Source organism: Protopterus annectens, chromosome 14.part0, assembly GCF_019279795.1.
Source record: "Protopterus annectens isolate FY-2018-M chromosome 14.part0, PAN1.0, whole genome shotgun sequence".
Classification (NCBI taxonomy): domain Eukaryota; kingdom Metazoa; phylum Chordata; order Ceratodontiformes; family Protopteridae; genus Protopterus; species Protopterus annectens.
This window is the reverse complement of record NC_056748.1, coordinates 912,135,153-912,161,707: the sequence shown is the minus strand read 5'-3', so window position 1 is coordinate 912,161,707 and position 26,555 is coordinate 912,135,153. Positions and strand designations below refer to the sequence as shown.

The 26,555-nt window shown below is 45.0% G+C and overlaps 1 protein-coding gene across 1 annotated transcript in view; it reads left to right on the top strand.

Moving 5' to 3' along the window:
- The window catches only part of BTAF1 (B-TFIID TATA-box binding protein associated factor 1), a 3,603,226-nt gene that overhangs the window by 1,196,441 nt on the left and 2,380,230 nt on the right, over window positions 1-26,555 (top strand). Inside the window, exon 17 of the mRNA XM_044055641.1 lies at window positions 832-952. Within this exon, the coding sequence (XP_043911576.1) occupies window positions 832-952 (121 nt within the window). The remainder of the gene's footprint in view (window positions 1-831; window positions 953-26,555) is intronic.

Below are 26,555 nucleotides of genomic sequence, written 5' to 3'. Positions count from 1 at the left end.
GTTGATGCAACTTCAGATAAAAAAGTTGTATACTTAACCATAACGTTCCATCTGTGTGTTTTTTTTTTCATTTGTATTCAACCTTTCTTCCCTCCATCCCTCTTACAAATTTTTAAGACCTGACAGGTATGGATATCCCTTTATCTGTTTGAGCTCCTGAAGTTCTCTTTTTTTGGTCTATTCAGGGATATATTTAAAATATTTTGTTGTAAACACTGGATAGATTGTGAGCAGCAAACTTCATCTGAGAGGATGAAGCGAGAGCAGGGAATTAAGGGCAAGGGAGGAGCTCTGATTTTCAGATCCTAGAGCTGTAGTTTGCGGCCAAGTTGGATCTGATCAGAACCCACAGGTTGAAGATAAATTGAAAAAACAGCTCAGATGGAACGTTATGGTAGGTACATAACTTTTTTTATTTGCAGAAATGGTTTTGAGCCCTAGATTGTGCCAATGTTTATTGTGGTTTTACAGGTATTGATACTTTATTTGGTGTATACTTTTAGCTTGTTTTCCCCTAAGTGGTGTTCAACTTTTGCTTATTTGAATTTAATTTGTTTTGTAGAATGCTTCTTAATTAAGCAGTGTAATAAAAATTGTTTTTCGCAGGAACACTATGAGCTGATTGTGATCCATGTGCATGTAAATTCTTTTCAAAAGCTTATTCATACAAATGTGTATGGTAAGTATAATGCTCTCCTAGCAGTGCACCTATAGTCAGTCTTATTTGTTATTACATGATTGTGATTACTGTGCTTTGCAGCCAAACATTTGAATCCCTAGGATTTTCACATTAAAAGTTTAGGGGTAGTAACATCTGTTTTGTTTTAATAGCATTCAGCAGTCACTAACAGTGTTGGTCCCACGTGTTTGGCCATTTCTTCATCATACAATCTCATCTGTAAGGAAAGCAGCATTGGAAACTTTGTTTACTCTCTTATCCACACAGGAGCAAGTAAGCAGATTTTTGAAGTGTTACGTTTTTATAGTGGTGAAACCTGTCAGTGAAGGAGCTGTTTAATACTGTATCTGTGTTGTACTGCTAATATGTTCTTTAGGAATTAAAAGCATAGCATTTGATAGGGAGATCATAACCTGCTTGTGTGTTCTAGGCATGGATGCCAAGAAATTCACCTCGAGAACCAGGCTTGAGAGTTAAATCTTGCCATCCTTGTCAAGTTGTTTATAAGGGAAAGGTACACCTCATCTTTGGAGACAACATGCAGAAAAATCTTTTTATTCTGCTGCTGCTGTCATATGCTGTTAAGTACTGGTAGATTTTGACTGCCTAGTATGAGACCCAACCTTAACGAGTTAAACAGAGGGTGCTTGTTAAGATTGTGTCTTAAGCTTAACTGACATGTTTTTTTTTTGAATATTGGATTGTAATCATCATGCTGCACTACAGTCTGATTAATTTTGCGTAAGTGACTTATTTTTGCTTCTTTTTGTTGTATGTATGTTTGCTTTTTGTTTCACTGTAGCACTCATTCGTATGGGAGGCCTTAGGACCCCTAGTTTCATGGTCACGCAGTGTGGGTATGTATATAAAATGGTTAAGAAACAATTTGCAGTACAACCAAAGGTTTTGATGCTTTCCATCATGGTGCAGGCATAGCAGAAGTTCAGTCAAAGCGATAAAGCCCCGATTGTTATCCAGGTGACCTGTTTGTTTGCAGTGCAGACATTTGGTGCAGCTGATGTGGGGTCGGGTGGGGTAGGAATAATGAGGCTCCACCTACTCTGCTTTCCAAGGGAAGGAAGGGTATGGGTAATGCACAGATGGTAGACAAGCCAGTTAGTGAAGTCCTGAAGGTGATTAGGATTTGAAGTGGCTGCTTGACTGGAAGGAGCAGATAGTCTGGGAAAGCATCTGTGTTCTTCGTGTTTCACTGTTGCAGTCATCACTTGTGTGTTATCCCTGCTGGGTAGCCCTCAGCTGGCCCGAATATCAGAGTAAAGGGTTTCCCTCCTGCATCGGGTGTCTGAGGTGGACGTCAGGTTGTCAAGGCTGTAAAATGAGGCAGCCGACACCATTACTTCAATCGTTCTTGCCGTGGAGCCAGAAGCAGTTCATGAGTGCATTGGTCGGCCGTTGCCAGAGTGAGGAAGTAACCAGCTAAAGCTAAGTACCCCATTGGGGAACCTTTTCTTGCTTTTATCCGATGTCAGAGAAAGTCAATAACTGTTTCAGTTGTGAAAAACAGATCCCACACCGAGACTTTAATACCCTGTGCATCACCTGCCTAGGCCCAGACCACGACATCCACGGATGTCAGTTCTGTGCTCTGTTTATTAGGAGAAGAGCTGAAATTGTAGCTAGACACTTCAGCAAGACTATTTCTCACTGCAAAATGGCGTTGGTCAGGCTGCTGTTGAATTGGAAAAGGATAGGCCTCAAAAAGTTAGGCCCACTGATGACTCTGATCAGAAGTCAGCTAGCATTCCACCCATTACAGTTGCTGAACTCAGTGAGGTGACTTCGCAGACCCTGACACCAGCCGAGGAACCATCGCAGGCCTCTACCGAGACCCGTTTGGAGTCTGGTACGCCGCCGGGTTCATCTTCTCCTGCCAGTATGTTGGCCTTGAGTCATGAGGTTGGATCCAGAGCTGCTTTGCAGGCACTGGCTTCCGTAGAGACAATACCGCAACCATGCCGCCAGTTAAACTAACCTTTTATAAGGCCATTGAATCCACCAGGACCAAGACTACCTCTAAAAAGACCCCATCCCAGGGACCCAGCCACCGACTTCCTTCCATCCAGCCTGCCACACAGTTGCAGCAGCTGCGAAGATTAGAGGAAGCCAGCCTACCCAACCCATCCCAGCTAAAAGGAGGAGTGACACTTCCCCTGAGGCTCTTTCTGACCAGGAGTCAAAAGTGTCTGAACTAGAACAGTCAGACACTGAAGACCAGCCTTTTGCAGCATTTGAGGATTCCAATGCTGATGACCCCATTCCTGCTGCCTCCTCACCCAAGGACCTCTCTTTTGGGGAAACTTTAATTCCCTCAGGGAACATTTTCACTGGGAGGCACAGGATTACCCTCAGTCAAAGAGAGAGTTCCTTGAGCTGCCACAGCATAAACCTCTGGCCATTCCCCCAATCCTGGATGTGGTGGAAGATGTCTTTTTGGAATCTGTACTCACACTGGTCTCTCTCCCCCCTCCCCCAAGGAAGCCAGACAGATGATATAGGGTGCAAGACAGCCACAAGTATCTTTTTAAAAAACCTACAGCTGACCCAGAGGTAATTACTCAGGATCCTAAGAGGGCTAGGGCTAGCTCCTCTAAAAAACCCATTTCAACTGATAGAGAACAGAGCCTTAGACATACAAGGAAAGAGGGTCTACACTTCAACTACCTTAGCCATTAGAGTTCTGAAGTGTCAATTTCATATGCTGAAATACCAGCAAAATGTACTGGAATTATTAAAATACTCTGGAACAAACTACCTGTCTATATCGAACAAGCTGATTAGCACTCGTCAAGAAAAATCTTGATTGGATGGGAAATAGGAAATTCACCCCGGGGAGCACCTCTGTGGCTCTGCTCGACAGGGGCACAGGAAAACATTTTCATGGGTGGCAAAAGCCAGGGTACCTTTTTGGCTAGGCTTGTATAGGCCCTAAGGCAGATAGCCCAGTACCTACCTATGAACCTATAAAACAGAAAATGTCCATCCTACCAGACAGCAGTACAACCAGATAATTAGCATATCTTATACTTTCTAGCTCCCAGGTAGCCAAGCATTCCCTGCATTGTGAGTTTCATGCTTTGGAAGCTTCTAGCAGGGCTGCAGTTTCTGGCTTTGTAATCAGAAGGTATGCTTGATTAAGGGAACAACCTTTGCCTGACCTGGTAAAGTCCAAGTTATTAGATACCCATCTAGATGAGAACCAGCTGTTCTGACCTAAATCTGAGGAGGTTAAGAAAATGGAAGACAAGGCCAAGTCTATGCAGACTGTGAAGGTTTCTTGCAGGCACAGCCTCCCAGGTTCAGTAGGAATTTCCCCACAAAGCATTGGTCCTTTCCTACCCAAACAAAACCTGTCCGGAGGAAGGGGTGCAGGGACAGGCCCTTTTAGGCACTAGTCACAAAGCCAACAGAGATCCAGACAATGGACAACTGCAACACCTAGCCAAGGGAGTTCTAAAGCCCACTCCCTTCTCCAAGTACTTGCAATGACTTTTTCCCCTCCCCTCTGCCCCACATTCCCCCAGAAAGACTAAGAAGACGACTTTCCCTCTTCCTAGGGAATTGGCAGGCCATCACCTCAAATCTATGGGCCCTAAAAAATTACCAGCTGGTACAGATTCTCCTATTCAGACTTTACGGATGTACCAGCAAATCAGAGGGCAGAAGCAATCTGTCAGATGCAAAAGCTTTATGCCCAAGGCACCTTGGAACCCGGTACCAAAGGAACAGGCCGTAAAAGTATTTTATTCCAGACTGTTCCTGGTACCCAGAAAGGAGGGCAACTGGTGCCCTATTCTAGACTTATCCACTCTGAATCTGTCCCTCCCAGTCCCAAAATTCAAAATGCTGACCCTACACAAGCTTTTGCCAATGTTGATACCACATGCTTGGCTAGTGACCCTAGATCTGAAGGATGCCTACCGCCATATCCCCATAAGGAAGTCCTGCAGGAGTTTCCTGCGCTTCAGGGCAGGGTCACAACACTTTCAGTTCTCTGCTCTGGCCTTTGGTTTATCTACTGCTGCCAGAGTCTTTACCAAGTGCCTGGCCTCTGTCATTGCCTTTTGCAGACGGGGCATACAGATTTACCCCTACCTGGACAACTGCCTCATCCAGGCAGACACCAAGGAAAGACTCCAGCAGGACCTCACCTTTGTTCAGACTCTCCTAACCTCCCTGGGATTCACTATCAACCGGAAAAGTCCCAATTTCACCCCATAAGAAGGTTAACCTTCATGGGAGCCCTACTGGACACATCAACACAAAGAGCCTCCCTCTGGAGAAGCAGAGCTTCCTCCACTCTTACTGTACACAGCTGGCCCACTGGGCCCACCTCACAGCAAGGAAATTCCTGCAAGCACTGGGATACATGGTATCCTGCATCCTATTGGTACCCCTAGCCAGACTGCACATGAGGAAACTACAGTGGTACCTCAGGAATCTTTGGTGCCAACACTCAGTCACTGGAACACCAGCTGGCTCCGATTCCTTGCTTAAAGGAGCTCTTATGGTGGGCAGAGGCATGTACAATGAACAAAGGTCTACCCTTCATCACTTTCCCACGGGGCCAGACCATCTCCACAGATGCTTCAGGCACAGCCTGGGCGGCACACCAATGAAGTGTGTGCACTCAGGGCATTTGGGAACAGGAGGTTCAGGGTCTCCATATCAACCTAAAAGAAATGCGGTGCACAGGGCAATCCTAGCTTTCAAAGAACACCTGAGACCAGGAGTGCTCTTAATCAAGACGGACAACACAACAGTAATGTGGTGCATCAACAAGCAGGGGGGCACTCACTCCTACCCCGTGTCACTTAGCTATGTGAATCTTTGTCAGCCTTAAATCTGGCACTGCATCTTATAGCTCAGTACATCTCCGGGAAACAGAACACCCTGGCAGACCAGTTAAGCAGAAGCCTCCTGGATCCCCACGAGTGGCAGCTGCACAGGGGTCCTTTCTCAGCATCAGCCAAAACTGGGGGGACCCCGGGCATAGACCTTTTCACAACCTCAGAAAACCGCCAGCTAACCAGGTTCTGCTCCAGAGAGTTCCATCCAGAAGATGGAGGTGGAAGCCCTCTCCTTCCACTGAGGAAACCTGTTGTGTATGCATTCCCCCCTTGCCTCTGATTGCCAGGGTGTACTTCTCAAGGTCAGGGAGGAACGACTAAAGGCTATTCTCAGTATTCCAGACTGTCCCAGATCGCACTGGTACCCCTTGCTCCTCATCCTGGCCAAAGAGCCTTCCATGAACCTGACTCTCACAGCAAACCTAACTCAGGAGAAAGGAAGGGTACTGCATCCAAACCTCCCCACATTCAAGCTGTCTGCATGGTTGATGCCCCAAAGACGTATGACACTACAGCCTTCAGCAGGCAGGTTTTAAATGTTTTAAATATTAAGGAGGCCAGAAGGCCCAGCACCAGAAAATCCTACTCCGCCAAATGGAAAAGATTTACTATTTGGCGCCAGAGCAAGAGCGTCAACAGCACCCATGCCAGTCTGGCATTGGTTCTGGACTACCTGTCAGAGCTCCTAGAAAAGAGATTGTTATACTCCTCCATCAAGACACATGCCTTGGCTATCTCTTAGGGGTGAAGCCCACATCAGACCACCTAGAAGGCCACCTGCTCTCGCGTGGGATCTAAGTTTTGTCCTGGAAAAATTGACTTTGCCAGCTGCTTCAGTGGACCCTGAAGTACCTTTCTTTGAAAACTGCCTTCTTGCTGGCCATCACCTCAGCCAGGAGAGTTTCTGAATTCAGGCACTTAAAGCCACTGATCTCTTCATCATTTTCCATGCTGACAGGGTTTCTCTTGGGACCCAACCCCTCCTTTATGCCTAAAGTGGTCTCGGATGTTACCCTCAGCCAGACCATCCATCTCCCTACCTTCTTTCTCAACCCCCATAATAAAGGGGAAAGAATTTTGCATACCCTAGATGTGCACAGACAATTGAGATATTACCCGGATAGGACCAAGTCAGTCAGGAAATCTGACCAGCTACTGATGTTCGTGTTTCACTGTTGCAGTCATTACACTTGGGTTATCCTGCTGGCAGGCGACCCGCAGTCGGCCCGGGTTCCAAAGTCTTGGTCCGGCGTCAGTTGCTGTCGCCTCTTTCCTGACGTCAGTGCGCCAGGGGTATAAAAGTTGCAACCGATGCCATTTTCTTCAGTTTTTCTTGCCGTGTGGTGCCCGAAGCAAAAGCAGTTCCCAAGTGCCGGTCGGCTGACTCCTGAGATTTTCAAAATTGAGTTTCAGAACCGAAGTCTTCAGTAAAGCTAAGTACCCCATTGGGGAAACTTTTTCTTGCTCCAGACCGATGTCAGTAAAAGTTAATAATTGTATTTCTTGTGGGAAGCAAATACCTCATAAGGACTTTCACTCTTACTGTATTCCTTGCATAGGCCCTGACCACAAAGTTACTAGTTGTCGGTTTTGTGCTAGATTCAATAAACGCACTATTAAACATCTGTTTGATTTTGCTTTACATTATTTTGGCCGAAGGTTTAACTACATAATACCGTCAGAACAACCGATGACCGGAATTTATAAAAAACGCAAAGACAAAGAAAAGGACAGGCATCCGAGGTCCAAAACCGACGACGAAGCCTCTTCTAGGCCAGTCGCCGGTTTGCTGGTTCTCAGTGAGACGCTTTCGCAGCGCCTGACACCCACTACCTCAGAGCCACAGGCCGTAACAGACAGCCACGTGGAGGCACCAAGGCCTGTGGAAACTCAAGGTATTGGGCCTACGGAAACTATACCTTCAGATGGGTCCTGAGCCGCTGAGCAGGCATCGGCTTCTGAGGGTGTTTTCAGACCTTCACAGCTTACAGTTAAGCCCACTACAGTAGTAAAGGCAAAGTCAAAACACCATTAAAGACAAGGAAACAAGTACAGCATTCTCCAGAATAGTCATCCATGCCAAAGAAACAGATGCTTAAAATGGCCGAAGACCTAATTACTTTAATCAGGGGTTCCCATCCCCCTCCTGACAAAAGGCCTAGGCAAGACACTGATTATGATTCCTCTGACCAGGTTTCCATTTCCTCTGATTCCTCTTCTGATCAGGGATATTTTCTCCCTCCCTATGAGGACTTTGATGCAGAAGAGTCCATACCTTCAGCCTCTCCGCCTGAGGATTATTCTTTTGGGGAAACCCTGCACACCATGAGGGAGCATTTCCATTGAGAGAGCCAGGATTATTCAGAATCCAATAAAAGGCTCAGAGACTTCCTTTTATTGCCTCAACACAGGCCACTGGCTATCCCCTTGTGCTTGATTTTGTTGATGATGTTTTTTCTGAATTCAGTCTGTCTCCTGATTCCTTACCCCCTGCACCAGTCAAGCTAGACAAGGTACTACAGGGTCCCTGACTCTCATAAATTTCTTTACAAAAACCCCGCTGCAGACCCAGAAACTATTTCTCAGGGTCCTAAAGGGGTTAAAGCTTCCACTGCTAAAAATCCTGTCCCCTCTGATAGGGATTCCAGAGCTCTGGACAGATGGGGGGGGGGAGTTTACACTTCTGCTACTTTAGCTGTAAGAGCTTTAAACTGTCAGTTTCACATGCTTAAATATCAACAGTACCTCATGTCATTGTTAAAACAGAAAATGGTTTCAAATACAGAAAGTCCTGACAGTAAGGAAATGCAGGATTTATTGCATGCATTTGAACAAGTGGGAAAGCATACTCTGCAATGTGGTTTTGATTCATTAGAGGCTTCTTGTAGAGCCGCACTTACAGGCTCTATTATTTGAAGACATGCTTGGTTGAAAGAACAAAGTTTACCTGACCATGTTAAAGTAAAATTATTGGATGCTCCATTACAGCATGATACTTACTTTGGTGTTAAAGCAGAAGAGGTGTTAAAGAAAATAGAGGATAAAGCAAAGTCAATGCAGACAGTGAAAGATTTCTTACAGGTTCAGCCACCTAGATTTAGCAGAAACTGGCCTTCAGAAAATTGGTCCTTTCCAGTGGCAGATGTAGATGCCCAAGAGGCAGATCTCAGCCCCAAGGCTCCTACAAACCTAAACAATGGGGTGCTTCAGCCCCCAAAGGAGGGGAAGACAAATCACAACATTATAGGAAACAGCCCCAATGACTTCCCTCTGCAAATGCCAAGCATTTGCCTTTTGATAGCACCCCTAGGGGGAAAGCTAGCACTTTTCTCGAAAAATTGGCACATGATCACCCAGGACCAATGGGTGCTGAATATTGTTTCTCAGGGTTACAGGTTCCACTTTCACACGCTTCCAAAACGTATGCCAGACCTGCCACAAAACCAATGGGTAGAGGCACAAAAACAGATTGGTGCTCTTATGGACATGGGAGCTATTCAAAAAGTCCCACCACAAGAACAGGGACAAGGATTTTACTCAAGACTTTTCTTAGTACCCAGAAAGGACAAAGCCTGGAGACCAATACTGGACCTGTCAATCCTAAATACTTTCCTACACTACAACAACTTCTGCCCATGCTGGGCAAAGAAGGCTTGGCTAGTTACTTTGGACCTCAAGGAGGCATACCTGCATGTCCCAATCAGACAATCTTGCAGAAGATACCTCGGATTCATAGCAGGCTTAATGCATTACCACTTCTCTGCACTGCTCTTTGGCTTATCTACTGCACCCAGGGTCTTCACAAAATGCCTGACACCAGTAATTGCATTTTTCAGACAAAAAGGAATTCAAATATATCCCTACTTGGACGACTGCCTTATTCAAGCAGAGAGCAAGGACATTCTTCTAAAGCATCTGGCGTTTGTAAAAAGATTACTAATTTGCCTAGAGTGCACAGTAAATGAAAATAAATCAAAACTAGTGCCCTCTCAAGAGATATTCCTTGGTGCAAGCTTAAATACAACTGCCCAGATGGCTTATCTCACGCCAAACAAAGACAATGACTCATTACTTTCAAATGATGGCAACAAAAACCCAGCTCCCTGCAAGAAAAATTCTGCAGGCCCTGGGCTTCATGGCATCCTGCATTCTACTGATTCCATATGCAAAACTGCATATGAGGAAACTACAATGTTATCTAAAAAGTGTTTGGACTCAGCATTGTCACAGCCTGGAGACAGTCATAACTTTAATTCCCTGCCTACAACAGGAGTTTTGATGGTGGTCCCAGGCCTGTCACCACAACAAGAGACAGCCTTTCACTTTACCCACAGCCAGGCAGACAATAACAACGGATGCATCGGATTATGCCTGGGGGGCACATATGGCAGGAAAATTATTCAGGGCACGTGGCCCAAGGGAACAAATGCATCTTCACATCAATCAAAAAGAGATGCTAGCTGTACAGAATGCCCTGACAGCTTTCAAGGACCTAATACATCCAGGACAACTATTAATAAAGATGGACAATACCACAGTTATGTGGTACATAAACAAGGGCACACATTCCTACCCCCTATGCAGACAAGCCATGACTTTGTGGAATACAGCACTTGACCTATCAAGTACATCTGCAGGGACAATTCCTGCCAGGAACAAAAAATACACTGGCAGACGAACTAAGCAGAAATCTCATGGATCCTCACGAATGGAAGCTAAATCCGCAAGTGTTCAGCATGATAATGAGGAAATGGGGACGCCCAGACATAGATCTTTTTGCCTCCCCTCACAATTACCAAATACAGAAATTTTGCACAAGAACATATCACTCTCGAGCATGGAAAGTGGATGCTCTGTCATTCAGCTGGAAAGGCCTGACAGTCTATGCCTTCCCTCCGATGCCTCTTCTCACCAAGGTGCTACTAAAAGTCAGACAAGAAAGGCCAAAAATGATCCTGATTGCCCCAGACTTGGCCACGCCAGCACTGGTATCGAATCCTAAAGAGTTTATCTCAAGGCCCAGCTTGGCTTCTACCTCAAATTCCTCATCATCTGACACAACAAAACAATCCGATTCTGCACAGTCAACTCAGAACCTTAAACCTGGCAGCATGGCAGATAATGTAGCCACTCAGACTGCACCTCTCTCTAAAGCTGTTATGGATGTCATTTTAGAAGCCAGGAGGCCCAGCACTAGGAAATCTTATGCAGAAAAATGGAAGAGATTCTGTGCTTGGAACCAGGCACAAGGGCTCGAACCACTTTTCCCTAATATACCTCAGATTTTACAATACCTAACTGAGATGCTGGACAAAGGCTTATCTTTCTCATCTATTAAAATCCATGCCTCTGCCATTTCAGCTCATTGCAATATGGAACCTCCTATTTTTTCACATCCTGTACTACGACAGTACCTCAGAGGGGCAAAAAATATAAGACCCCCAAGGAGAGCACCAGTACCTACTTGGGACCTCAATTTTGTTTTAGAAAAACCCACATTGCCTCCTTTTGAAACAGCCAGCACAGCTGATCTAAAATTCTTGTCATGGAAAACTGCTCTGCTCCTAGCAATAACTTCAGAAAGAAGAGTCACAGAGTTACAGGCATTAATGGCTGTGGAACCTTTCCTCATTTTTCATCAGGACAGGGTTTCTCTTAGGACAAACCCAACATTCATGCCAAAAGTGGTCTCCAATGTGGCCTTAAACCAAACCATTCATTTACCTACTTTTTACCCAAATCCCCAGAATAAAGGGGAGAGACTTCTGCACACTTTGGATATACACAGACAGCTATGATTCTACTTGGACAAAACAAATGCTTTCAGAAAAACTGAGCAACTGTTTGTAGCATATGCTGCAGGATCACAAGGAAAGCCTGTTACAAAGCAGACAATCTCGAAATGGATAGGACACTGCATCTGCTTCTGTTATGCACAACATGGCAAATCAGTGCCTAAGGGCATTAGGCCTCATTCTACCAGAGCAGCAGCCACTTCAGCAGCTTTCCTGAGAGGAGTACCAACCAAAGACATTTTAGAAGCTGCAACCTGGAGCTCAGTGCACACTTTCACCAAGCACTACCACTTACAGCTCTACTCTAAATCCAGAGCAGGCTTTGACACTGCAGTTCTGCAAGGCTTGGTAGCCTCTCCAAATCCAATTTAGACCCAGCCACCCAACCTCACCTTTGGGATTCTACCCAAAGTGTAATGACTACAACAGTGAAACACGATGAACATAGTACAGTTGTGTACCTACCATAAATGTAGATGTTCGAGTGTATTCACTGTTGCAGTCCAGGTTACCAACCCACCATTTCCCTTTTTTCATTGCTGGGACTTTTCTGTACTTCTCATCTTTAAACTACCTATGTGGTGTATTTGCTTGTAGATGAAGGAAATGTTTATAGTAATATATGCATGTTTTTTGGCATAATTTTATCTTTCCAGCCTTCCTTTCTGGGGGCACCTGACATCTGGGGCAAGAAAAACTGAAGAAAATGGCATTGGTTGCTACTTTTATACCCTTGGTGCACTGACGTCAGGGAAGAGGCGACAGCAACCGACACCGGACCAAGACTTTGGAACTCGGGCCGACTGCGGGTCGCCTGCCAGCAGGATAACCCAAGTGTAATGACTGCAACAGTGAATACACTCAAACATCTACATTTATGGTAGGTACACAACTGTACTGTCTCTCGCTCCTGGGGCAGAAGGGGAAACTCATTTCCAAACAGACCATTTCTAAATGGATCTCACATTGCATCCATTTCTGCTATTCTTTTCATGGAAAGAGCCCTCCCAAATCCAACAGATCACATTCCATTAGGGCAGCTTCTACTTCCACAGTCTTCCTGCCAGGGGTTCCAACCAAGGATATTTTGGAAGCTGCTACGTGGGCATCCATTCACACATTCACCAAGCACTACCAGCTAGCTAACTTCTCCAAAACCAGGGCAGGCTTTGCATCTGCAGTCCTGCAGGGCATGCTGGCATCCCCTTGAAATGGTGCTTGCTTTAAGCCCCTCTAGTCCTTCCTCCACCCTATTTCTCAGCTTTGGGAATCTTACCAGAATTGATTGCAACAGTGAAACACGAAGAACATAGTACAGTTGTGTACACTTACCATAAATGTAGATGTTAGAGTGTATTCACTGTTGCAGTCCCATTTCCCTCACACCATCCCCCCTTTTTTTCTTTTTTTATCTCTTTCTTGGCAGCTCATACCTATTGGGGGCAAGAAAAACTAATGTAATGGCATCGCCTACCTCATTTTATAGCCCTGGATGACCTGACGTCAGCCTCAGACACCAGGCAGCCGACACAGGAGGGAGACCCTTTACTCTGGTATTCGGGCCGGCCGAGGGCTACCCAGCAGAGATAGCCCACAAGTGATGACTGCAACAGTGAATACACTCTAACATCAACATTTATGGTAAGTGTACACAACTGTACTGTCTTCTGGAACCCAAGGGTTTGGTAATTCCCATGTGGCATGCCTCAGTGCCTGTTCAGTCAGTAATGGACAATAAGGCTATGTCCTAAGCAAAGCACCCATTTTGTTTGTAGTAATGGAGGTGGACCCATTATCACCCGTTACATCCCACAGGAAAGTGACTTTGTCAGTGGTGGCACTAGCCTGTAGGGATTAAGTAGCCAAGGCAACCATTCAGAACATTTGGGAACAAGGTGGCAGGTTCCACTGGAAAGATAGCTTATGGAAACAAGCAAATAATCCACAACCAGCCACAGTAAAAAAAAAAAAAAAAAGTTTAATATAAAACAGCACCTAAGACACTAGCGTCTCTGCTTACAGCCTTCCAGGAGTAATATACACACTACAGAAATCACACAGCTTATATAATGCATTAATTAAAACCAGTAAATTAATTACATAATTGTTTCCAATTAATTTCCAGATTTAAACCCACAGGTAACACTGTATCAAATTTCAAAATGTAAATGGATTCTTTGTAAAGCAGTTTGTCCTTAATATTACACATTTCCCCAACCTGCACAGAAACTTGTTCCAAAACACAGCCCTGCAGGGACAAACTGCTTTATAAAGAATCAATTTACATTTTGAAATTTGATAGTGTTACCGGAGTAGTTAAATTTGGAAATTGGAAGCAATTATTATGTAATTGATTTATTGGTTTTAATTAATGGATTATATAAGCGGTGTGATTTTTTTTCTAGCGTGTATATTACTCCTGGAAGGCTGTGAGCCCGAGGCGCTAGTGTCTTAGGTGTTGTTTTATATTAAACTTTTTTTTTACTGTGGCCAGTTGTGGATTATTTGCTTGTTTCCAAGCTTATGGAAATCACTCTGCAATGGAATGTCAACTCTTCACTCAAGATTAAGAAATTTATTTTGCCATAAAGTAAACAAATAGGTTTGAGTGATACTGTTACATTTAGCAAATTGCCACTTTTCTAACTTGTACTTACTGTATAGCTAAGAAAGTTAACTGCCATAGGACTGTTAGAATTCCCACTTGGAAGCACATATGCTTTGCTTTGTAAACCTTGCTTGTTTAAAAAAAAGTCAGAGATGCATGCAAGTAAATATTTGCATAAATGAAATATATAAGCTGTTTCTGTCAGTAGTAAAATGTGATTGTTTTTGGATAATTTCTGTTTACTGCTGGCAGCTTGTTACTGTGTTATGATATTGTTTGAACATGGTTTAACGAGCACCTTCCCTAGATTGATAGTAAGCATCATATCATGGTTAACCCAGAGATTGCAGCTGCCCTTCCCAGCAGCCTCATTTTCACCTTGACACATCTCATTCCGTTACGAATTGGTGTGATTTGCTGCCCACTGCCTATTCTGGCAGTCCTTTTCTACACATCTGCTGTCTTTCTCTTCACTGCTTTGTTAGGTTATGGTTACATTTTTTTTTTCTGTTGGTAGTTAATGCACCTTGCTCACCGTAATTCTTTTCAGAGACTTTTCTTTCACTGTGGCTGTATTCTGGTATGTTCCTTTCTGCTTCTCTGTCTTCCTTTTAGACACTTTTCCTCATTGCCTTCTGTTGTAACAGAACATCTTTCATCCCCAGGGATGAGCTACAGCTCTCCGTGACTTTCACATACTTGCTAAACCCTTTGCCTCATATTGCTTTTTAGGGCACAGTTTATATCAGACGTACTCACTGAGCATATTCTAATTTGGACAATATCAAGAGGACACTGCTCAGTGCAAGAAGCTTAAACAACAAAATGAACTTCAGGCATTCCACTAACTTGAAGACCAGCGTATTTATGTATTTACAGAAACTTAGTTCTACTGAAGAGCGTTCCCTCCTTGACAGAGGGTACAGCACTTAACATGCTTTCAGGTCCTCAGGGAGGTGTGGAGATATGAATACTTGTTAGGGAACTATTGATGTTCTTCTTGTTTCACTGTTGCAGTCATTACATTTGGGTTATCTGCCTACAGGTAGCCCTCAGCCGACCTGAATACCAGATTCTTGTATTCCTGCGTCAGATGCTGTCTCTTCTTCCATGACGTCAGGTCGTCAGGGGTATAAGATATGCAGCCGACGCCATTACATCAGTCTTTCTTGCCGCACGGTGCCCGAAGCAGAAGCAGTTCGCAAGTGCCGGTCGGCCGACTCCTGAAATTTTCATTTTCGAGTTTCAGAACCGAAGTCTTCAAAAAAGCTAAGTACCCTGTTGGGGATCCTTTTTCTTGCTCTTAAACCGATGTCAGTAAAAGTTAACAATTGTCTTACTTGTGGAAAGCAAATACCTCATAAAGATTTTCATTTGTACTGCATTCCTTGCTTAAGCCCAGACCACGACGTCCCTCGCTGTCTGTTTTGTGCCTTATTCAACCCCCAAACTATTAGTCGTCCGTCTATTTTTGCAGCAAATTATTTTGATACTCTGTTTAACTATCCAGAAATGGCTTTGGTAAGCCATCTGACTACCGATATTCCGAAAAAACGTAAAGATAAAGACAGACTGCATAGGTCCAAAACTGCCGACGACACTTCCGTTAAGCTAGTCGCCAGTTCGCCAGTACTCAGTGAGGTGCTTTCGCAGCCCCTGATACCCACTACTTCAGATTCGCAGGCCTCTACTGAGACCCATTCCGAGTCTGGTATGCCGCGAGATGCTTCAACTATGGAACCTGCGGATGTCTCTACCTTGGATGGTTCTGAAGCCGCTGTGCAGGCACCGGCTTCTGAGGGTGCATTTAGGCCTACAGACTTGCATTTCAAACCGACGCCATCTTCTTCAAGGCCTAAAACTCGACCCACACCTAGAAAACTGACGTCCAAACTGCATGGTCAGGCCCATATGCCTAAAAAACAAATGCTTAGAATGGCTGAAGACCTTATTACTTTAATTAGGGGAAACTAGCCTTCCCCTCTCTGAGACCTAGAACTGATTTTCCTTCTGATTCTTCTGATCAGGATTCTGAAATTTGTTTCTTCTGATAACCAGTATTTGCCCTTATCTTCCTATGAGGATTCTGATGCAGATGATTCCATTCCCTCTGCTTCCCCTCCAGAAGATTTTTCTTTTGGAGAAACCTTGCACACTCTTAGGGAGCATTTTCACTTGGAAAGCCAGGATTACTCTGACTCCAAAAAGAGGCTTAGGGAATTCATACTCCTCCCTCAACACATGCCTTTAGCTATCCCTCCTGTTCTGGACATTGTAGATGATGCCTTCTTGGAATGTAGCCTGGCTCCAGACACTACCTCTAGCTCCCAGAAAACCTGACGGGTATTAGAGTACCTGACTCTCACAAGTTCCTCTTCAAGAATCCTACTGCGGATCCAGAGACCATTTCCCAAGGACCAAAAGGCATTAAGGCTACTACTGCCAAAAACCCTGCCCCCTCTGATAGGGATTCCAGGGCCTTGGACAGATTGGGTAAAAAGGTATACACTTCTGCTATTTTGGCCTTAAACTGCCAGTTTCATATATTAAAGTATCAGCAGCATATTATGGGACTACTTAAACAGAAAATTGTTGATTCCTGACTGTGCTGAACGTAAAGAATTACAGGAATTTAATGCATTCTGCTGAACAAGTTGGTAAACATACTTTGCAATGTGGTTTTGACTCTTTAGAAGCATCTTGCAGGGCTGCTGTCACTGGGTCTGTACTTAGAAGGTATGCTTGACTTAAGGAGCAAAACTTGCCAGATCATGTTAAAGCTAAATTACTGGATGCTCCCTTAAGCCAAGACCGCCTGTTTGGCAACAAAGCAGGTAATCCTTGAAAAGATGGAGGAAAAAGCTAAATTTATGCAAACTGTTAAAGATTTCCTGCAAGTACAGCCTCCCAGATTTAGTAGGCATTGGCCTTCTAAGAATTTGTCATTTCCAATCTCTTCCAGGCCTTCTCAGTCCAAACCCAGGATCAGCAGACCACCTAGGCTACATTCTCAAGGTGCACACAGGCCTAAGCAGTGGGGAGGCTCCCACTTCCAAAGCTGGAAGTAGTAAGACACCCCCCTGTGGAAAAATGTCACAGTGACCTAACCCTCCCAAGTCCTGCTCAAATGCCTGTGCCCTTAGGGGGAAAGATCGCCCTGCATGCAAAAAACTGGAAACTCATTACCCAGGACAAATGGGTTTTAAATATAGTTTTCCAAGGATACAGATTCCACTTTCACACCTTACCAACCCCAAACAGTTGGCCAGACCTACCCCCAAATCAGTGGGCAGAGGCTCAACAGCAGGTTCTCTCTCTTCTAGGTATCAGGGCTATTCAGCCTGTCCCAGCAGAAGAAAGGGGACAAGGTTTTTACTCGAGACTTTTCCTGGTACCCAAAGACAGCTCCTGTCGTCCTATCATGGACCTCTCTATTCTAAACACCTTTTTGGTAATCCCAAATTTCAAAATGCTAACACTTCAACAGCTGCTTCCTATGGTAGACAAAGATGCCTGGTTGGCAACCTTAGACTTAAAGGAAGCTTACCTGCACATTCCAATAAGGGAATCTTGCAGGAAATACCTACTCTGCAGAGCAGGCTCCATGCACTATCAGTTCTCTGCACTTCCCTTTGGCTTATCTACTGCGCCCAGAGTATTCACAAAGTGTCTAGCTCCAGCCATTGCATTTTGCAGGAAGAGAAATATTCAAATATACCCATACCTGGACGATTGTCTGATTCAGGCAGAAAGCTAGGACATGCTATTAAAACATCTGGCATTTGTAAAGAAACTTCTAACCTCGCTGGGGTACACCATAAATGAAAATAAGTCTCATCTAGTACCCTGCCAACAAATTGTATTCCTGGGAGCAAGCTTTGGCACAACTTCCCATATGGCTTACCTCACGCCAGAGAAACAAGATGTTCATCATGTTACACTGCTGCAGTCATTACACTTGGGTTATCCTGCTGTTAGGCGGTTCCCCAGTCGGCCTGAGTTCCAAAGTCTTGGTCCGGCGTCAGTTGCTGTCGCCTCCTCCCTGACGTCAGTGCGACAGAGGTATATAAGATGTAGCCAATACCAGGCCACAAAGACCCAGCTATCTGCAAGGAAACTCTTGCAAGCCCTGGGGTTCATGGCCTCTTGCATTCTACTAATTCCATATGCAGGACTGCATTGGAGGAAACTACAATGGTATCTAAAAAGTCTATGATGTCTACATTCTAAAGACCTGGGATCAATGATTCCTATCATTCCTTGTATAAGAACAGAGTCCCTTTGGTGAGCAGAGGCCTGCCACCTCAGCAAGGGGCTCCCTTTCAATTTCCCCCCTGCCACCCAAACCCTGAATACAGATGCAACAGACTATGCATGGGGGGGGGGGGTTCACTTGGCAGGGCAGTGCATTCAGGGCAAATGGAACCCAAGTCAGATGCACCTGCGTATCAACCAAAAAGAAATGTTAGCTGTACGGAATTCACTGACAGCCTTCAAAGACCACATCCTTCCAGGGCAATTATTGGTAAAAACAGACCACACCACAGTTATGTGGTACATAAACAAGCAGGGGGGAACCCACTCGTACCCTCTGTAGACGAGCCATGGCTCTGTGGAACATAGCCTTGAGCTACCAAGTGCACCTGCAAGCTCAGTTCCTGCCAGGCAAGCTAAATTTACTGGCAGAGTACCTAAGCATGGACCCCCCACGAATGGAAACTGGAACCAAAAATATTCAACCTCTTGAGGAACAAATGGGGGACTCCAGAGATAGACCTGTTTGCCTCTCCTCAGAACTATCAGTTGGACAAATTCTGCCAAGGACTCCCCACAGTCAAGTTTGGAAAGTGGATGCCGTGTCCTTTACTTGGGAAAGCCTCTCGGTTTATGCCTTTCCCCCTCTGCCTCTCCTCTCGAAGGTTCTGCTAAAGATCAAACATGACAAACCAAGGATAATACTGATTGCACCAGACTGGCCTCGCCAGCACTGGTGTACCCCCTCTTGCGCAGTATGATACTGCTGGATCCAGACACCTTCCCTGCTGTCCCAGCAGGTGGGCCAGATTCTGCACCCTCAGCTTCAAACCCTGAACCTTGCTGCCTGGCTAATTCCTTGAGCTCTCCAATAGCATCCCTCAGTAAGCAGGTGCTAGATGTCATCCTGGAAGCAAGGAGACCTAGTACTAGAAAATCCTATGCTGAAAAGTGGAAAAGATACTGTTCCTGGAGTCAGACTTAGGGGATGGGCACTATGGTGCCCAGCTTACCTCATATTCTTCAGTACTTAACAGAAATGCTCCAGAAGGGCCTATCCTTCTTGTCAATTAAAATTCATGCCTCTGCCATTTCAGCACATTATAATACTGAACCACCTCTCTTCTCTTACCCCCTGTTAAAGCAATTCCTCAGAGGGGCTAAAAATTTAAGATCCCCCAGGCGAGCCCCTACTCCAGCCTGGGACCTTAACTTTGTATTGGTAAAGCTCATTTTCCCTACATTTGAACCAGCTGCAACTGCAGAGTTGAAATTCCTTTCTTGGAAAACAGCCTTCCTTCTAGCCATCACTGTAGGAAGAAGAGTGTCTGAATACAGGCTCTCATGGCAGTGGAGCCCTTCATGATCTTCCATGCAGACAGTGTTTCCCTCAGGACCAATCCTTCCTTTTTCTTGCCTAGTGTGGCCCTAAGTCAGTCCATTCATGTGCCTACTTTTTTTCCTGATTCCACAAAACAAAGGAGAAAAAATACTGCATTCTTTGGACGTGCATAGACAACTTAGATTTTATTTGGACAGGACTAAGCCGCTCAGAAAATCTGAACAGCTGCTAGTTGGCTTTGCTGCAGGGGCAGAGGGGAAGGCCATTTCAAAGTAAACAATTTCTAAATGGATAGCCCATTGCATTCATTTCTGCTATAAGCACCATGGAAAGCCTACCCCACAGGGGATTAGATCACATTCCACCAGGGCTGCATCTACCTCTACAGCCTTTCTCAGAGGAGTCCCTAGAAGCTGCTACCTGAAGCTCTGTACATACCTTCACCAAGCATTACTGCATACCTATTTTTTATAAATCCAGAGCTGGTTTTGCCACTGCAGTTTTGCAGGGCTTAATAGCTGGCCCTAATGCTCTCTAACTTACTCCTCCCTTCCTTAGCTTTGGGAATCAACCCAAATGTAATGACTGCAACAGTGTAACATGAAGAACATAGTACAGTTGTGTACACTTACCATAAATGTAGGTGTTAGAGTGTATTCTCTGTTGCAGTCCTGGTTACCCTCCCTCCAGCCCCCTGACTTCTGTTGGCTCTACCTTTCCTTCTTGTTTGGTGTATTTGAGCTTTCTGGTGTATTTGCTTTTTGTTGGAGGTGTAACATAACATATAATTGCTTCCCATTATGGGAGCACCTGACATCTGGGGCAAGAAAAACTGATATAATGGCGTTGGCTGCATGTTTTATACTCCTGACGACCTGACATCATGGAAGAAGAGAGAGCATCCGACGCAGGAATCCAACACGCTGGTATTCAGGCCGGCTGAGGACCGTCTGCAGACAGATAACCCAAATGGTAATGACTGCAACAGTGAATACACTCGAACATCTACATTTATGGTAAGTGTACACAACTGTACTATGATCTTTATATTGATTACTGCCACAGTAGCCTTTACCAGATTCCAAAGTTTCAGGGCATCTTCCATGTGCCCAAACCATTAGCTTGAGCTGACCTGTCTAAAAGATAGGTTTGGATGCCAAGCCCTTCAGAGCTTTCCTGCCACTGAAGTGTACCTATGGGCTTTAGAGGATCAATTGGCTTGTGCTGTTCCATTGCAGGGCAGCTGAATTCCCTTGGGGGGGGGGGGGCTTCCACATAGTTTTATTTTTTTAAATTCACTTTCTTGTTAAGGAAAGTATACTTTAAGCTAAGAATGTGTTTATGGACTGTCGCACAACTTTGTTGAACTTTTAAATGGGAACTCACTTTTGTGTTTGGCAGATTAAAAAGTTTAAACATTCTAAAACTATTTTTCTGTGGAGAAACTGGTTAAATTACTTTTTGGGGTTGGTGAAATGTATTACTGTTTTTTTACTTTTTTAATTGCTGTAAAGTGATTTTATACTACTAATAAAATTGTAGCATCCTCTGCTACTTAGTTTCCCTGGAAAGAATCACCATGAAGCACCATTTCTGGCTTGACTGTGGAACAAACTACCTGTCCCACAGCTGGCCCTGCTTCCAGCCAGAAAAAGAAAAGTTAACTAAACAGCCTTTTCCACCGCACCAAGGTAGCAATTTGCCTCAGCAGCAGGTGGTTGATTCTACTGTGGCCAAACCTGGATGTTCATCGTGCATACAGCTGCAGTAATCACAGATGGGTTCTCTGCCGTCAGGCGGTCCCTCGGTCGGCCGAATTCCAAAGTCTTGGTCCGGCGTCGGTTGTTGTCGCTTTCTCTCCTGACGTCAGCGAGGCCGGAGTATATAAGACACAGCCGACGCCATGTTCTTCAGTCTTTTTTGCCGTGCGGTGCCCGAAGCAGAAGCAGTTCGCAAGTGCCGGTCAGCCAGCTTCTGAATTACGAAAATATCGGAAACCGAAGTCTTCATTAAAGCTAAGTACCCCGTTGGGGAAACTTTTCTTGCCTCAGACCGATGTCAGAAAAAGTTAATAATTGTATTTCTTGTGGGAAGCAAATACCGCATAAGGATTTCCATTCCCTCTGCATACCTTGTTTAGGCCCAGACCACGACGTCTCGGGCTGTCGCTTTTGCGCTACTTTCAATAAACGCACTGTTAAGCGTCGGGAGTTAAGCCCAACACTATTTTGGTAAAGCCTTTGATTATAAAATGTCGTCGGATACTCCGACTACCGTTTTGTCCAAAAAACGCAAGGACAAGGACCGACACGCGAGGCCCACGGTCCCCGCCGACACCACGCCAAAACAGGCTACACGTGGTCCGGTTCTCAGCGAGACGCCTTTGCAGTCCCTGACTACCGACGACACTCCTTTGGCGGTGTCCTCTGTACCCGAGACCGCTGGTACCTCGGCCCTTTCCCAGACTACAACCACTGAAGCCTTTGCTAATATTGAGCCTACTAATGTGGACAGGTCCACTTCCACCCATGGTGTCTTTAGACCCTCATCTTCTTTTTCTATTAAGGCCTTTACTAAATCCAAAGCAGCCAGGCATCCCAAGAGGCCTGTTGCACAGGGCCCATCTCCAGGCCCCATGCCTAAAAAACAGATGCTTAAAATGGCTGAGGATTTAATTACTCTTATCAGGGGTTCTCAACCCCCTCCAGACAAGAGACCCAGAGTGGAGGAAGATTCTCCCTCTTCTGATCAGGGATCCATTTTATCAGAACATTCTGATGTAGAGGAACACTCTTACTCCCCTTTTGAGGATTTGGATGCAGAGCAGTCCATTCCTTCTGTATCTCCTCCTGAGGATTTTTCCTTTGGGGAAACCTTGCACACTTTGAGGGAACATTTCCATTGGGAAGGCCAAGACTTTTCAGATTCCAAGAAAAGACTTAGGGAATTTCTTTTGTTACCTCAACACAGACCTCTGGCGATACCTCCTGTTTTGGACATACTTGATGATGTTTATTCGGAGGCTTGCCTTAACCCGGATTCTCTGCCTCCTGCACCAGTCAAACCTGATAGGTACTACAGAGTACCTAACTCTCACCAATTTCTCTTCAAAAGCCATAATGCTGACCCTGAAACCATTTCTCAAGGCCCCAAGGGATTGAAGGCCTCCACTGCCAAGAATCCACTTCCTGCAGAAAGAGAGTCAAGATCTTTAGAAAGGTGGGGAAAAAAGGTATATACCTCTGCCACCCTAGCCATGAGGGCCTTAAATTGTCAGTTTCATATGCTTAAATATCAACAGTTCCTGTTATCACAATTAAGGGATAAAATGTCTCAACCTGAACAACCAGATTTGAAGGAGTTACAGGATATGATGCATTGTGCAGAGCAAGTGGGTAAACACACCTTACAATGTGGTTATGATGCCCTAGAGGCCTCAAGTAGAGCGGCTGCTACAGGATCAGTCATTCGCAGACATGCCTGGCTTAGGGAACAAAACTTGCCTGATCATGTGAAAGCTAAGCTTCTAGATGCTCCTTTACAAAAGGATGTGCTGTTGGTACTAATGCTGAGGAGATATTACGGAAAATGGAAGAAAAAGCCAAATCTATGCAAACTGTCAAAGCTTTTTTACAGGTCCAACCACCACGTTTTAGCAGAAATTGGCCTTCAAAAAACTGGTCCTTTCCAGCCACTGACAAGCCCCAAAGAGGTAGATACAGACGCACAAGGGGCAGAGGACAATCACAAGGATCATATAGAGGCTGACAGTGGCAAACTCCAGCACCAAGAGGTGGCGAAGACAGTGCACAACAATACAGGAAACAAACCCAATGACTCCCTCATTTCCATGCCAAGCATGTCTCAGCTGGCAGCACCTTTGGGAGGAAAGCTAGCATTATTTGCAAGAAATTGGCATATTGTCACAACAGACAAATGGATCCTGGACATTATAAACAGAGGCTACACATTTCAATTCCACACTCTTCCAAAAATGAGAGGCATGCCAAACCTGCCACACAATCAAAGGGCAGAGGCACAACTACAAATTTCAAAGCTCATAAGAATGAGAGCTATTCAAGAGGTACCTACTCACGAACAAGGTCAAGGCTTTTATTCAAGACTTTTTCTGGTACCAAGGAAAGGAACCGACTGGAGACCCATTTTGGACTTATCCATCCTAACACATTTTTACTCGTACCAAAATTCAAGATGCTCACATTACAGCAGCTTCTTCCCATGCTGGGCAAGGAGTTTTGGCTGGTAACATTGGACCTCAAGGAGGCATATCTGCATGTCCCAATCAGACAAAGCTGCAGAAGATACCTCAGATTTCTTGCAGGTTCAATCCACTATCAATTCTCTGCATTGCCCTTTGGCTTATCTACTGCGCCCAGAGTATTCACAAAGTGCCTGGCATCAGTGATTGCCTGCTGCAGACTTCAAGGGATACAAATTTACCCTTATTTGGACGACTGCCTGATCCAAGCGGACAGTAAGCACATACTTCTGGAACATCTGGCATATGTAACACGGTTACTGCATTCTATGGGATACACCATCAACAAAGAGAAATCCAGGCTAACTCCATCTCAGAAAATAACTTTCCTGGGTGCCAACTTGGACACAAACACCCAGATGGCCTATCTTACGCCAGAAAAACAGGGGCAACTAACTCAGTACTTCAAAATACTAGCAAAATGTATGTACCAGGCTTACTGCAAGGATAATCCTGCAGGCTCTGGGCTTCATGGCATCTTGCATTCTTTTAATCCCATGTGCAAAGCTGAATATGAGGAAACTTCAGTGGTACCTAAAAAACCTATGGTCTCAACACAGCCACAGTTTGGAAACAATAATACCATTAGTTCCATGTTTGCAAAAGGAATTTCTATGGTGGGCCCAAGCATGTCAAGCAAACACAGGCTTCCCATTCTGCAAGCCTCAAGCAAAGCAAGTCATCACAACAGACTCCTCAGATTACGCCTGGGGGGCGCACATGATGGACAGGTGCATTCAGGGCAAATGGTCCCAAAAAGAAAAGCACCTTCACATCAATCAAAAAGAAATGCTAGCAGTAATAAATGCAATTACAGCTTTCAAGGACTTCCTACATCCAGGACAATTACTGATAAGAATAGACAACACCACAGTAATGTGGTACATAAATAAACAAGGAGGAACACACTCATACCCCTTGTGCAGACTAGCCATGACTCTTTGGAACTTGGCTCTGGAATGGCAAATCGAACTTCAAGCACAGTACTTGCCAGGATTGGAAAACACACTGGCAGACAATCTAAGCAGAAATATGACAGATCCACACGAATGGAAGTTACATCCTCAGGTGTTTACAGAGATAATCCAAGAGTGGGGGAGGCCAGACATAGATCTTTTTGCCTCCCACAGGAACCATCAATTGGAAAAGTTTTGTTCGAGGACTTTTCATCCAAAGGCCTGGAGTGGACGTCCTTTCATTCAGTTGGACAGCATGGACAGTTTATGCATTCCCACCTCTGCCTCTTCTGCCCAAGGTGCTTTTGAAAGCAAGAGCAGACAGACCGAAGATGATACTGATTGCTCCAGATTGGCCAAGGCAACACTGGTACCCACTCTTGAGGAGCCTAACACATACTCCTCCCTGGTCCCTGCCTCTAATGCCTCTTCTGCTGACTCAGCACAGCTACAAAACTCTTCACAGTCAGCTGAAAACACTCAATCTCGCTGCATGGAAAATTCCTTAACACCACAACAGACCCTACTCTCCAAGGAGGTGCAGGATGTCATTTTGGAGGCCAGAAGGCCATCTACTAGAAAAGCTTACTCCGCAAAATGGAAGCGGTTTTGCTCTTGGAATGAGAAAAAAGGCCAGGACCCTAGAAAACTGAACTTGCCTCAGGTATTACAGTATCTAACAGAGCTGCTGAACAGTGGACTATCATTTTCTTCCATAAAAATCCATGCCTCAGCCATTTCTGCAGAATTCAACACGGATCCTCCTTTATTTTCTCACCCACTCTTACGACAGTTCCTCAGAGGGGCTAAGAATATAAGACCACCAAGGAAACAACCAATACCAGCCTGGGATCCTAATTTTCATACTAGAAAAATTAACATTGCCCCCTTTTGAACCAGCTGCCTCAACAGATTTGCAATATTTGTCCTGGAAAACAGCCTTCCTATCACTTCAGCTCGTAGGGTTTTGGAACTACAGGCCCTCATGGTGGTGCAGCCCTTTCTCATTTTCCATCAGGACAGGGTTTCCCTTCGTACCAACCCGTCTTTTATGCCTAAAGTGGTATCCAGGGTAGCTTTAAATCAAGCCATACACCTACCTACCTTTTACCCCAATCGTCAAAACAAAGGGGAAAGGCTGCTACACTCTTTAGACATCCATAGGCAGCTACGTTATTATTTGGACAGAACAAAGTCCTTCAGGAAGTCAGAACAACTCTTTGTGTCCTATGCTGTAGGGGCTCAAGGGAAGCCAGTTACCAAACAGACTATTTCAAAGTGGATAGGCCACTGCATACGGTTTTGTTATTCCTATCATGGGAAATCTGTTCCTACAGGTATCAGATCACACTCCACCAGGGCCACAGCTACCTCTACAGCCTTCCTCAGAGGAGTTCCTACCAAAGATATTTTGGAAGCAGCCACTTGGAGTTCTGTACATACTTTCACAAAACACTACCACCTTCCTTTATATTCCAGAACTAGAGCAGGCTTTGCCACTGCTGTGTTGCAGGGCATTCTGGCTCAGCCCAGTTCCTCCTAGTACCAACCACCCTGTGCGTAGCTTTGGGACTCTACCCATCTGTGATTACTGCAGCTGTATGCATGATGAACATAGTACAGTTTTGTACCTACCATAAATGTAGATGTTCGAGTGCTAATACAGCTGCAGTACAGGTTTCCCTCCCTCCTTCCCCACTTGGTGAAGGCTTGGGGCCTAACACCCTCTTCATACTACCTGACTGGGTTATCCTTCTATGGTTTATTTGCTTGC